This window comes from Anastrepha obliqua, chromosome 1, assembly GCF_027943255.1.
Source record: "Anastrepha obliqua isolate idAnaObli1 chromosome 1, idAnaObli1_1.0, whole genome shotgun sequence".
In the NCBI taxonomy this organism is placed as follows: domain Eukaryota; kingdom Metazoa; phylum Arthropoda; class Insecta; order Diptera; family Tephritidae; genus Anastrepha; species Anastrepha obliqua.
The window spans coordinates 68,100,554-68,114,387 of NC_072892.1; the positions used below are offsets into that span (position 1 = coordinate 68,100,554).

A 13,834-nucleotide genomic window follows, 5' to 3' on the forward strand; every position below is an offset into this window, starting at 1 on the left:
GATTTTTTACAGGTGCTAATATTGTTTTTAGTTCTTTCCACTTGACATACAGCACAATTAATAATAATAATAATTTTTTTCTTTAAATGTATAAAGAGATAAACATTTTCTGGCAACCTCGTCAGTAAATGATTTGAATGTCATCTAACTTCATGTGAAATCTCGTAGTTTTTCTCTCCAGTCGGTCAAGTGGCGTTCTTTCTTTTCATTTACGTGTGTTTTCATGGTGAAAAATTAAAATTAACTCGAATCAATTTTTCTATTTTGTTGCATTCAGACATAAGTTTAGCTTTGACTTTACGAGTTTGGTGTAAAAAGCACGAAAGAAGAGTTCCTTGTTGAGGAGTATGTATCGGTGAAATTGTGAATGAGCTGGTCGCATTTGGAATTCGACAGCGGTGCACGACGTAGGGTAAAGTAGAAAACAAAAGAAGGGCAAAAGTGATAACTTATGAAATGCGTATGAAGACATGGAAAATTTGAAAATAAGTGAAAATTTATTTGCGAATATACGTTATTTCGTGGATGGAAATTTGGACGAAGAGGTAAGAAAACGCATGTGAAGCTATATAACCGCTTTGTTGTCTGATGAACATTGAGGTGTACGTTTCGTTTTTGGAGCGCCAACTTGACACAGGGTGCACAAAAAGATAAGAAGTTATAAAACTTTATGGCGCTAATAATTAATTAAATTTCACGTAATGTGTATATGAAAGTTAACGAGAGATTAATATTTCAGGTTGAAAAATTACTTAAAAATGGTGGAGCACAATCGAAACTCTTCATTTCGGATGTTGTCACACATTTGGTGTGTGCTCCCAATTATACGGAAGAACAGCTGGCAATGAGTTTAGATCTCTACAATGTCATACCAGTAACAGATCAATGGATAACACATAGTGCCAAGCTGGGACGTTTGGCATCTACAAAAGCATTCGACCCCAGCGCTCAACGACTCTTTAAGTCGCTGAAATTCGCTATTACAAATTTATCCAATGCAGATTTTAAACGTTTATATGCAATACTCACATTTCATGGATCTCAAGTTACTACCACATTTGAGCCGAATATAACGCACTTTATATGCGGTAGTGTAGGTGGTAGTACTTATAATCGTGCCGCAAGGAGCTCGGTGACCATGGTCAGCCCTGACTGGATTATCGATTGTTTGAAACAAGGCAAAATTTTAAAATGCGAAGGTTACCATCCACGTTTGCTTAAGCCCGTCGAAAGGCCCAAGGCTGTACCAAAATTAAGCAGCATTTCCACAACAATCAGTCAAGCGCCTTCAACAAGTATTGGAGCACAATCTTTAACTTCAGTTTCAGTACCAACCGCAGCTCCAAGTTCAAACGCCGTTCCTTGCAATGTTGTAGACTCGGTAGAACAAACCCTATCCACAATTTTAGGATTTGATGATGATGATATGGGCGGTATTGTAAGCAGCATCGATAACAATCTTCGAGCTGGGGTCGATGATGCTGATGCCGCTCAGAGCATTGCAAACATTAAATCTCAATTGCAAGCATCATTACCACCATTACCATCTACGCTTCCTACACCCACTACACCAACCGCAAATGTAACTGACCAGTGTAATATGACTACCCAACCCACAACAAATCAGGTATGTGGCGACAACAATCAGACTTCCGAAGTAGTGACAAGCAGTGTCGGGATACTACCTTCACAACCACAACAAAATCAGCAGCTAACAACACAGACGCAACAACATCAGCAACCCCAACAGCAAATTGTATTTGTTCGACCACGTAACATTCAGCAGCAACAACAACAAATTCAGCAGCAGGTAATAGTCGGTGGAGCACATCAACAGCAAATTGGGCAAGCATTGCAATCTTCACTTCCACCGCAACAAATTATTGTACAGCAAAAAATTGTACCAAATGTCCAACAAATTCAAATGCAGCAACAACAACAAGTGAAAACTCCCGCAGCCAATATTTTGCAACAGCAACGTAACCTCAAGAGTCCACAACATCACATTCAAATCATACAACATCAACAACTGCCGCAAACCCCACGTACACCCCAGCCACAACCGCCAACACACCCAAACCTTCCACCTCAACCTCGAACTGCCCCATCAACGCCAACATCTAGTGGCCCATCGCCTCTACCAGATCCTCGTACTCCCACTCCTACAACTACTGCTGGTGGTGGGAATATAACTCAACCACGTACTCCACAAACAACCAGCGGACGACAGACACCATCTGCTCGTACGCCTTCTACAACACCACAAGCACAAAATCAGTCCCCACAACATGTGGCCACGATCGCAATGTCACCACAAACGCAGCCACTTGTACAACAGCAACATCCCCATCAGCAGCAAACTGTGCAAATGTCACCGCAAATGTTACACCAGCACATATTACATCAACAAAATATACTGCAGCAGCAGCAACTGCAACTTCAGCAGCATATACAAAATGGACAAAGTTTAACGCCACAACAGCAAGCTTTGCAGCGCCAAATACAGCATCAGCAACAACAATTGGTACAACAACAACAAAAGCTTCAACAACAACTGCAGCAGCAGCAGCAGCAACAACAACAACAACAACAGCAGCATCAAATGCAGCAGTCACCACGTATGCATCAGAATCCGCAAACGCCATCTCCATCGTTGCAGCAGCAACAACAGCAACACGGTTCTGGAGGTGGAAGCATGATGCCACCACAATCGCCACGCCAGTCTCCCGCATTGCAAATGACACCTCCACCTCATTCACCACAACCCCAGCAACAACAGCAACAGTTGGCCCAACAGCAACAATTGCGCCAACAACTACAAAATCGCCAGCAACAGCAACGCCAACAACAACAAGGAGGCTTAGGTGGCGCTATTGGATCGCCACAGCATCAACCATTGATGTCACCGCAGCAGCAACAACAACCTTTGCAACCCTTCCAACAACCACACCGTGTCTCGCTGCAGCAGCAACAACAGAGCCCACAACACAGTTCGGCACCACAGTCGCCCCAAATGCAGCAGGCCACAACACCGACGCAGAGCAAACAACAGATGTTGCAACAGATGAAACCGATTGACCCCACTGACCCCGTACAGGTTGCCCAGGTGCTCAGCCGTTCAGCGCCAAGCCCAAATCACGAATCACTTATAATGCGGCAACAGCATTTGAAGCAGCAGCAACAAGCTTTGCAACAACAACAGCAGCAGGCGTTGCAGCAACAACAGGCATTGCAGCAGCAACAACAACAGCAGCAACAGCAGTCTCAAGTAAGTAGACAATCTTCTTTGCAACAACCTCAAGTCCAGCAACAAATTGTTATCAACCCGACCAATCAACAACAACAAATCATTGCTCAACGACATGTCATTAACACGTCGACGGTGCAGGGACAACAGTTAATACAAAGTCATATGATGAATATACAGCAGCAGCAGCAGCAGCAACAACAACAACAGCAACAGCAACAAACTCAGCAGAAGCAACAACAGTTAATGACAATACAGCAGCAGCAGCAGTTGATTGTGCAGCAGCAGCAGCAGCAAAAACCAGCCGGTATGGTGATCGGTGGGACTCCCCAGCAGCAGCAGCCACAACTGCATCAGCAACCTCAACAACAATCTGCGACAATGCAGTTCAGTCAGCCACAACAAATGAACATGTCAGGCGGCCAAGTCTGTATCATCCAACAGACACTTCATCCACAACAGCAACAGCAACAACCACAGCCACAGCAGATTATTCAACAGCAGCAAGTGCAAAGTATTTCAAATAATTATCAACAACAAATCGTTAGTCCTAGCATACAACAGCCGCAGCAGCAACAACACCAACAGCCCCAAATAATTAGTCAACAAATTCAAATTCCGCAACAAGCAGTTCAACAGCAGCAGCAACAACAACAACAACAAATTGGCATTGGAGGGCCGACGCAAATAACGGTTTCGAATAAATCGAAAATAATTATAAGCCAACAGCAGTTTCAGCAGCTGAGCGTGCAACAACAGCAGCAGATATTACAACAGAATCAACAAAATCAGAATCTTGTAATAGTTAATCAGACAAATGTAACTCCTCAGCAACAACACCAGCAGCAGCCACAACAGCAAGCGCAGCCCCAAATCGTCCAACAAATAATACAACATCCTATGCAGCAATCGCCACAACAACAGCAGCAGCAACAACAACTTCAAATGCAACAGTCTCCTCAACAGCAACAGTTGCAGCAAATACCGCAAAGCCCGACGCAAGTGCTTAAGCATCCGCAGCAACCGCCTCCAATGTATACGCAGCGTCAACAATCGCTTGAGTTAACGGACGGAGCTAACGGGATGTTGCAGCAACCGCAACAACAAATGCAACATGCACAACAGTCACCGCAAATGATAACACAAACTCAAGTTATTCTGAACCCGCAACAACAACAGCAGCAACAACGTATTCAACTGCAACAGCAGCAACAACAGGGTAACATGCCGCAACAACCACAACAAATTGTTATAAACCAACAAGTCATCAATAACCCCCAACGCTTACAATATATACAACAACAACAACAGCTCCAACTACAGCAACGTAAGCCGCCACAAAATTCAATAATTGTCGGGCAACAGCAACTGCAACAATCAACGCAACAACAACAAATTATAATACAACAGCAAGCTGTGCCGTCACAACCAACACAACAACAGCAACACCCACATCAGGCTCAACAGCAGCAAATGATGACAATACCACCAGGCGGAAATATATCGAATCAAATAATATTACAGCAACAAAAGCCGACACTGCAGCAGCAGCATTCAGTTGATGGACAACAGCCCCAACAGCAGCAACAGCAACAAATCATATTACAGCAACAACCTCTACAACAAACCGTTGTTATTCAGCAGCAGCAATTGCCGCAACAACAACAACAAATAATTACAGCGGGTCAATCGCCTCAGCATCAGCAACAAGCGCAGCAACAGCAATTGATTATCCAGCAGGGCTCACCACAACAACAACAACAACAACCACACTGGTCGCCGCAACAGAGCCCAGCGGCATTGCAACAACAACCACCGCAGCCCGGCACTCCGGTGGTAGTGAGTGGCACACAAGTTATTGCAGCGAATTCTTCACTTGGAAGCTTGCAAGCGCCACAACAATTCATTCGCGCCATACGCCCCGGACAATGGCAACAGCCAGGTATGGCTACTGGCACGGCCGCACTTCAAGGCCAACCCCAGCGCCAAGTCATACAAGTCGATGATAAGACGCATGCACACCTTATGACGTTAGATCCGGTGAAAAAAATGGAATATATAGCCAAGTTGCAGCAACAAAACCAAAAACGTCTGATGATAAGACAGCAAGTTCCTTATCAGCCGCGTCCAGGCGCTCCAAATGTCGTCGCTACTGCGTTAGGTTCGACGGTGCAACGACCTGCTGGCGCACCTACACCCGGCACTCCACATATTATTGTTCAAAGTCAAATGCCTGCGGGCCTAACGCAGCAACAACAAATCCAATGGCTACAACAACAAGGTGCGCGACAAGTTGTTGTGCGTGCTGGTGCTGCACCTGGCTTAAGCCCGATCACGCAGCATCAGCAACCAGTTGTTGCAGGTGGTCAACAGACACAGCAGCAGGGGCCGACAACAACTGCCACACAATTCAATCCAAATGATCCCAATCAGCAACTACTGCTGCAGCGTCAGCTCCGCGTTCAGCAAGTACAGTTGCAGCAGCAGCAATTGACGCCACAAAAACCATCACCACAGCAGCAACCCGGACTGCAAATGGTTACCGCTAGCTCGTCTGCTATGAACACCGAACAGCAGCCGACAACACCTGGTACACCAACTCACGGCAGCAACATAATGAGCACACTAACACCAAGAACCATGGTTGTGGGCTCTGCTGAGACACAGCAGCAGCAGCAGATTGCCAACCCTCAGCAACAGCAACAGCAGGTTTTGCAGCAGACTCAACAGCAACAGATGAATATGAAAACAAAAACGGCACTGGCCAACATGTTGAACAGTCGCTTAGGCAACAACAATGGCGGAGCAATCCAGATACAACAGCAACAGGCAATGGTGGTAACAGCGAGCGGTACGCCATCAACGGATCAGTCGTTACAACAGCAACAACAACAACATCCTCAGCAAATAATACAGCATCAGGTGGTAGTCGCTGGCAGCACACCTCAGTCGGGCGTCATACTGCAGCAGCAACAACAGCCGCAACAGCAGCAACAGCAAATCGGCCCAGGCGGTGTTGTGCTGGAACAGCAGGACACTGCTGCGGGCCGGTTGCGCTTAATGACACAACAACATAATGCAGCGCTGCAGCAGCCCGGCGCACCGCCACAAGTACCGCCGGGTACACAGTTGTTGCAGGGCGTTGTTGGTACTGCACCACCACGCACACCACAAGAACTCATAATGCTTCAGCAACAACAGCAGCAACAGTTGCAATTACGTCGATCGAATGCTGTGTTGCAAACGCAGCTATCATCGGGTGGTCATGTTGTTACTGCGAGCACCGGCCAACAACAAATCGTTGTTGCCGGTCCTCAGCAGCACCAACAGATGAATATTGCGGCCGGTGTGCAGCAGCAAATTGTGACGGCTCAGGCCCCTCAAACCCAACCTCCGCAGTCGGCTCAAGGAGTTATGACACCGACTGGCTTCATACAAGGCCGCCCCAATATGCCGCTACCGCCGCGCCCACAATTCTACGGACACAATCCCAACCTAAAATTGCCGCCTGATCTCTTCCTCGTAGGGTGCACCTTCTACATAGTTGAATACGACGAAACCGACTCTGATGAGCTGCCCATTTGGATGGAGACCATACGTCAATTCGGCGGCGATATTGAGCGCGTCTACTGTCAACGGGTTACACACGTACTCTGTCGTACGCAACGTCATGGCGTGGTAATGCAGGCATTGCGTGACTCAAAGCGTTGCATAACCGCTTACTGGTTAAGCGATATCTGCTTTAAAAAGCAACTACAGCCGCCATGGCAGGCACTGCATCTACCATTTCCCAGCCAATTCGGTTACCAAAAGCCGCTGGAAAGGCATATTATTTCAACGTATGGATTCGAGGGCGAGGAAAGCTTCCGCATTAAACAAATGGTAGAAGAGTGTGGCGCCATATACACGTCGTACTTGTCAAAGCACAATACCGTATTGATTTGCAAGAAGCCAGAAGGCGATAAATACATTGCGGCCAAAGAATGGAATATACCGATTGTTAATGCCATTTGGTTGGCCGACATTTGTATTGGCAATCTGAGCGGCATGTCACAGTATGAAATTCAAAAATATCAGCAATACTCGCTGGCGGCACCCTTTAGGATCGACTACCCTCTGGTGCCACATTTAATGGGTGCGTGAAGTGATTACATAGTTATTTAAATATTTTTTTCTAATCTAATTACTGTAATTTTTTAATTTCAATTATATTTCTCAACAGCCGCTTGGAAGGCGCCTATTAACCTTACACAAGAAGCACATGAGCGCGTTAAACGTTCACTGGCTGATCCGTTTTTCGAACAAAAAACGAAACGTCAAAAGATCTCACCCTACCAGGAAGAAATTCCGGAGAACATTGTCTGTGTTGAATATCCACACAATGACAAACCGCCGAAGGTTATATTTTCACAGGTAGCCGATCCGGAATCACTGAAAAAAGCTGTGATGTAAGTGCAAAAAATTATGAAATAATGCGACTTTGTTTTCCTAAACTATTGACTATTAAAAGCTGAAGGTTAGCGCGACCTAAAATGTCCGATGAATATTCAAGCATTCCAGCAATTTACCATTTCTGTTGTCGATTTTCAAATATATTTATAATATTTTTACTGTTTATTCGTAATAACTAACAAAGCTTTATTAAATTTTTTGCAGCACTCTTGGTGGAATTGTTGTCGAAAATCCAGAGGATGCCACTTTTTTGGTCATGACACGCGAAAGTCGTACATGCAAGCTGATTCAAGCTGTTTGCCATGTGGATTATGTACTCAAATCGAGTTGGTTGGTGGAGAGCGCCAAAGCAGGTCGTTTCCTACTGCCTGAACCCTACAAGATACAATACATACCTGTCGACGAAAATCTAAAGTTCCACCTGGACACGGTGCTGCGTTCGAGCGTACGTAATAGTCTCTTTGCTGGCAAACATTTCTTTGTGACACCCGATGTTTTCCCCTCTCGTGCCGAAATCGTGCGTATGATTGAGTCGTCTGGCGGCAAAGTGGAGGGAAAACGGCGTACCGCGCAAGTCATCGCTGAGGCACATACACAAGCACCGGAGTCATATATAATTGTTACTTGCCCCAATGATATGCATTTATGTGTGGATTTGACGCGCCAGGGCAATCCGAAGTGTCCCATTGTTTCGACAGAGTTTGTGATGAGTTCGATATTGAAGCAAAAATTGGAGATCGAACCAAATTTAATAACCTACTTGTATAATAGCACCTACTCTAGCACTAAGTCCAAATAGTACTATGTCATATGCCACTGAAGTGGGCACTATATACAATACATAAGGAAAAAGTGAAATGTAATAAAAATGTAAATATATATTATATTAGTGATATATACATTTAAGTCAAAGAGAGAAAGATTTTTTGTATACCATATTTCCTTAACGCAGCAATTTTGTACACCTTTGTACAGTTAGGCGAACGGCGAAAATTCGAAATTTTATAAAAATTGTAAACGGCGTATGCAAATTTTTGTAGATTATATTTAATTATATATGAGTGCGCGCATATTCTTATTGACATTTGTGAATAATTAAGCTAAGGAAACGAGCGATTAATAATAATCCTGTGCGCTTAAAACTATTATGCCAATATGCAATGGCATAAATATCATGTAAAAGATCAAACCAAAATAGTTTGTAAAAGTATGAGAAACATTAAGCAATTATGTACCAATAACATATAACTTATTATATTTTCAAAATATTAATTTCTGTAAGTTTACGTATAAAGATTAAGTACCAAAAAAAAAAAACACATCACTTTAAAGTACACCATTATTATTTCGGAAACTATCAGTAACATGTGGTGTCAAATATTTATCACTACCGCAATAATATACTTTCCTTAAGATGGATCTTTTATGTCTGAGTACCCTAAAGCTATGTCGTAATCGGTTCGTTGAAGTAAGTTTCATAATAAAAAATATTTTTCAATATACATACGTACATCTCTATAAATTGTTTATATTTTGGGGCAATGAATTTGGGAACTTTATATAAAAAAACTGTTGCCACAGAGTGTTAATGAAGTTACGACTCTTAAAGATTGCGAAGCCATTTGCTACTCGAATGCGACATCTCGAGAAGAAGGGGAAAAGATCCACGGCAGTTGGTTCTACGTTACGGGAACGACACGGACACGGAAACAAAGGACTGTCATTCTAGCAGCGCTCCTCGTAAGTGTATGGGGAATGTTTATGCTGCTACCACAACAACAACAACAGCCCTGGCTCAGTATAACCAAAGGATGAAGGTCAAAATACATACCTCATATCAATAGGTTTGTTCATGTAAAAATTATACAGTAACTTAATTTCCTGGAACTCGTTCTCAAAGAGAAAAAAGTGCGCGAACGCAAAACCAGTAACAAATTGTAAGTATTACGAAGAGCTGATTAAATTGTTGGCGGGAGAAACCACAAATATTGAAGAATTTTGCAGTGGAGCTCCCTCATATTAAATTAAGGGGCAGCTACTCCAGACAACGAGTTTTTGAAAAATTTTTTGCCAAAGACATTATTTTTTTATTTTAAAATAAATTACATATTAATATTCGTGCTTAAGTGAGTATACAAAAATCTTTTTGAAAAAAAAAAAAAAAATGGCGTTGCTACAGCTGTCCAAACGTGGATCCTTTAATTTGCCCCGTGGAATGTACAGCCTCTGTAATCGACCGGAAGAAACGCGATTAAAGTTTTCGTTCTTTTATTCATCTTTCGTTCGACGCTCATCCCATCACAGACTTTATAAGGACTTTTTCGACTTTCTATTAAGGGGTTGGGAGTAGTCAGAATTAAAAAAAAAATGCATTTTCTTCTCTTCTTCTTCTTATATATAAAAATGAATGTTTGTCTGTATGTCATCGATGAATTCAAAAACTACTGGACCAATTATTATAAAAATTGGTATATATATATATTTTTCCACGGAGAAGGTTTGTAGAATATGCTCATTGATGCCACTCGCCACCAGGTGGCACTGCAGAGTAGCAACTTCTGCCCCGTTCAACCGATTGTCATGAAAATCAGTATGACAATGATCCCGACGGATCGAATGGCAAAGTTATGTAAGTTATAGCAGCAGTCGGTTTTAAAAATAGCCAACTCAATTAGACTATGTAGGTCCATTGTGGTATCACTGTGTAACACGGGAACCTCCGTATTTATTTATCATGCAACCATTTAGACGCTTTTATGAGGCGGAATTTAGGTTTTACTACTGTGTCCAAAAAATAAGGTGACATTGTATTTATTTTGAAAATTCTTTATTTATTCTTCCAAATCAATTTCATCCCCTTCAAAGTAATCCCCTCCCGACACAATGCACTTATGCCAACGTTTTTTCCAATTTTCGAAACACTGGTTGTAGTCACTTTCCGGGATGGCCTTCAGTTCCGTCTTCGTTGCGGCTTGAATCTCCTCTATCGTGTCAAAACGGTGTCCCCGGAGCGGTCTTTTGAGCCTGCTGAACAGCCAGAAGTCGCACGGTGCCAGATCAGGTGAATACGGTGGTTGCGGAACGATATGGGTTGAGTTTTTGATGAAATGATCACGAATTACGAGTCCAAAAAATTCAATGTTTTCGGTACCAGTCGAGATTTGACGCGCTTGAGGCCCAAAACATCCTTCAAAATGGTATTGACTGAGCCTTTCGATATGCCAACATCATCAGCAAGGTCTCTAATCGTTAATCGACGGTTTTTCAACACCAAATCTTTGATTTGTTGGACGTGAGCTTCGTCAGTTGAGGTTGATGGTCGCCCAGGACGCTCTTCGTCTTCGACACGTTCACGACCGGCTTGGAACTCACTATACCACTTGTAAACATTTTTTTTAGACATAGCCTCATCACCAAAGGCTTTCTGCACCATCCTCAACGTATCCGAAAATTGATTCCGCAAACAAAATTTAATGCAAATTCTTTGCTCAACAAATTTCGACATTGCAAAAAACGAGAAACTCACTTTTAGCAGCTCACAAAACGACGCGTATCTCAAACAGTAAATGAATATTTCACATGAAATTTGACATAGATGTCACTCACAGTACTACCAACCTAAAAAAAAAAAGAATTCTCCTAATCCTTCAAAGCGCGCAGTTTAAAATCAAATGTCACCTTATTTTTTGGACACAGTAGTATGCCAACACTGGATAGTTCCATAAGAGAGTCAAAATAGTATTTTCCTAACTACTTTGCCCTACTCCTAGCTAAGGCTGAACTATTATAGAGGAAGTGTTCTACTGTTTCTTCCTCTCCCTCGTTTCTACAACTTCTGCAGTATTCATGAGAAAACACTATTAGCCTAGAAGAGTGCCTACCTAACAGCTAATGAGCGGTGACACAAACTACGACCTTCGACATGCTCTCTCTTGAGAGGTTGAGCAATCCTCCTGACCTTTTCTGGTCTATTGACAAATTGAATAGCAAGCTGTGTTGACATTTCTGTACAGTAGTAGTAGGCGCGGCCGTTGTATGCGAATGGGTTGGTGCGTGACTACCATTCGGAATTCACGGAGAGAACGTAGGTTCGAATCTCGGTGAAATAGCAAAAATTAAGAAAAAGTTTTTTCTAATAGCGGTCGCCCCTTGGCAGGCAATGGCAAACCTCCGAGTGTATTTCTGCCATGAAAAAGCTGTTCATAAAAAATATCTGCCGTTCGAGGTCGGCTTGAAACTGTAGGTCTCTCCATTTGTGGAGCACCATCAAGACGCATAATAGGACACAAATAGGAGGAGGAGCTCGACCAAACACCCAAAAAGGGTGTACGCGACAATTATATACCTATATATAGTAGTAGTAGTATTTATTGCAAATAAAAGAAAAATATACAATATTTGAAATTTACTTATTGTAATATTAAGAAAAAAAATATTTACAATAATTTAACGGCAATGGCATTAGCCGTCTGTCTATTTTTCGTGCCAAGCAATTATTCGGTTTACGGTTTTTAAAACCACTTAAACTCTTTTATTAAGTAATCTCTGCATCTGGAGGCATATTTAATGAAACGGAAAAGTTTGTCCCAATTATCATTTTCCCCATTGAGAATCTCAATTAGTTGTGAATCACTTAAGGTAAATTTTCCGAAAAAGACTTTTCTATATTCTCTTAATATTGGGCAGCGCGCCAGGAAATTTGCTATGTTTTCAAGCTCGCCTAAATTACATATTGAGCAAGTTTTATTTTCTGTGTCCAATCTGTGGTTATGTAAAATTACCATGTCACTTCTAGCCCTCATAATCCACATACTTGTATCTATATCATATTTTTTTAACCACCCCTTACGTCACAGGATCAACTCCTCGCAGCAACTTTGCTCCAAATACTTCTCCTCAGGGCTGGTATTGAATCCAACTCTGGGCCAGAGGTATTCTATTGCTGCGCATGCCATAAACGGCTCCACTCGAACTCCAAGAAGCTTTAAGCTTCTTCAATATAACTGCAACGGACTCACGCGTAAGGTCGACGAGATAGTTGACTTTATGAGCCGACACAGTATCCCAATTACTGCGGTCCAGCAAACCAAGCTGCACGCCAGGTCCTCTCTGATCACCAGGAATGGCTATAACGTGCACAGACACGATCGCCAGCGAGACAATGGTGGTGGCCTAGCGTTTATAGTCTACCACACAGTGCAGTATCGTCTTATTGATGAAGGCATCGACCGCAGGGACAGCACCTTAGAATGTCAAGGTATAACTGTCCGGACAGGTGATGCCGAGCTCGAAATTTATAATGTATACATACCCCCTGTCACCTGCTGCCCGGCAGGATATCATTCTGATATAGGTGCGCTCATCAGAGGCGAAAACCGATTGGTTGTAGGTGACTTCAATGCGCATCACGATCTTTGCCATTCAAGCCTGTCAAATGATCGTTGGGGACAGCTATTGGCAGAGCAGTTAGACGATTCGACATACAGCACTGTAAACGACGACGCCCCCATCAGAGTAGTGGGCAATTGCAGCAGCTCGCCTGACATATCAATAGCTAACGCGGATCTGATAAATAGCATAACGTGGCGACCTATGCTATCGCTTGTATCAGACCTGCCATCCTCGTTTCCGCGAATCACCGGTCCTATTTCTACTTTAAAAAATAATTGGGCTGGCTGAAGACACCTTCGCTGCTCTTCCCATCCCCACCGATGTGCGCGCAGGCGAACGCGCATTCCGCAAGGTGCTCACAGCTGCTGCGGCTCGCTTCATCCCAGCTGGAAGGCTCAAGGACATTCATCCTAATCTCCTAGCCGAAGCAGCTAGCTTGGTCGGTCCCCGCATAAGGCATCTCAATTTGGAGATCAACATAAGCGGACTAAATGGGTTGAGCACCTGAAGACCTGCAGCCTCACCACTGGTGTGAGTAAGCTCTGCATCCTCCGGTCGACAGGGCCAAGCGTCGTGCCTCCAGAAGGCTGCATAAACTAGCAAACGACAGTGCGCCATTTGCTTTCTCCTATGATGAGGTTCAAGGGGCCATCAACAAATCAAATTGCTCAAAAGTCATTGTCCCTGACGGAGGACTGAACGCGCTGATGTTGAAGCACCTGGGACCATTGGGAGCAGGATTTC

The 13,834-nt window shown here is 43.4% G+C and overlaps 1 protein-coding gene across 1 annotated transcript; it reads left to right on the forward strand.

Moving 5' to 3' along the window:
• The first annotated feature begins 190 nt into the window (after positions 1 to 190).
• LOC129244572 (protein split ends-like) lies at positions 191 to 9,209 on the forward strand. The gene is made up of 4 exons (XM_054882279.1): positions 191 to 545; positions 740 to 7,382; positions 7,470 to 7,695; positions 7,904 to 9,209. Exons 1-4 carry the CDS (start codon positions 471 to 473, stop codon positions 8,496 to 8,498), a joined length of 7,539 nt encoding a protein of 2,512 aa, XP_054738254.1. The 5' UTR covers positions 191 to 470; the 3' UTR covers positions 8,499 to 9,209.
• Positions 9,210 to 13,834: the final 4,625 nt, after the last annotated feature.

Bases quoted from the DNA above. Each gene is read 5' to 3' on its own strand.
- LOC129244572 (XM_054882279.1), top strand. From the start codon at position 471: ATGGAAAATTTGAAAATAAGTGAAAATTTATTTGCGAATATACGTTAT. The intron at 546-739 runs GTAAGAAAACGC...TTAATATTTCAG, and splicing joins ATGGAAATTTGGACGAAGAG to GTTGAAAAATTACTTAAAAA. The intron at 7,696-7,903 runs GTAAGTGCAAAA...AATTTTTTGCAG, and splicing joins TCACTGAAAAAAGCTGTGAT to CACTCTTGGTGGAATTGTTG.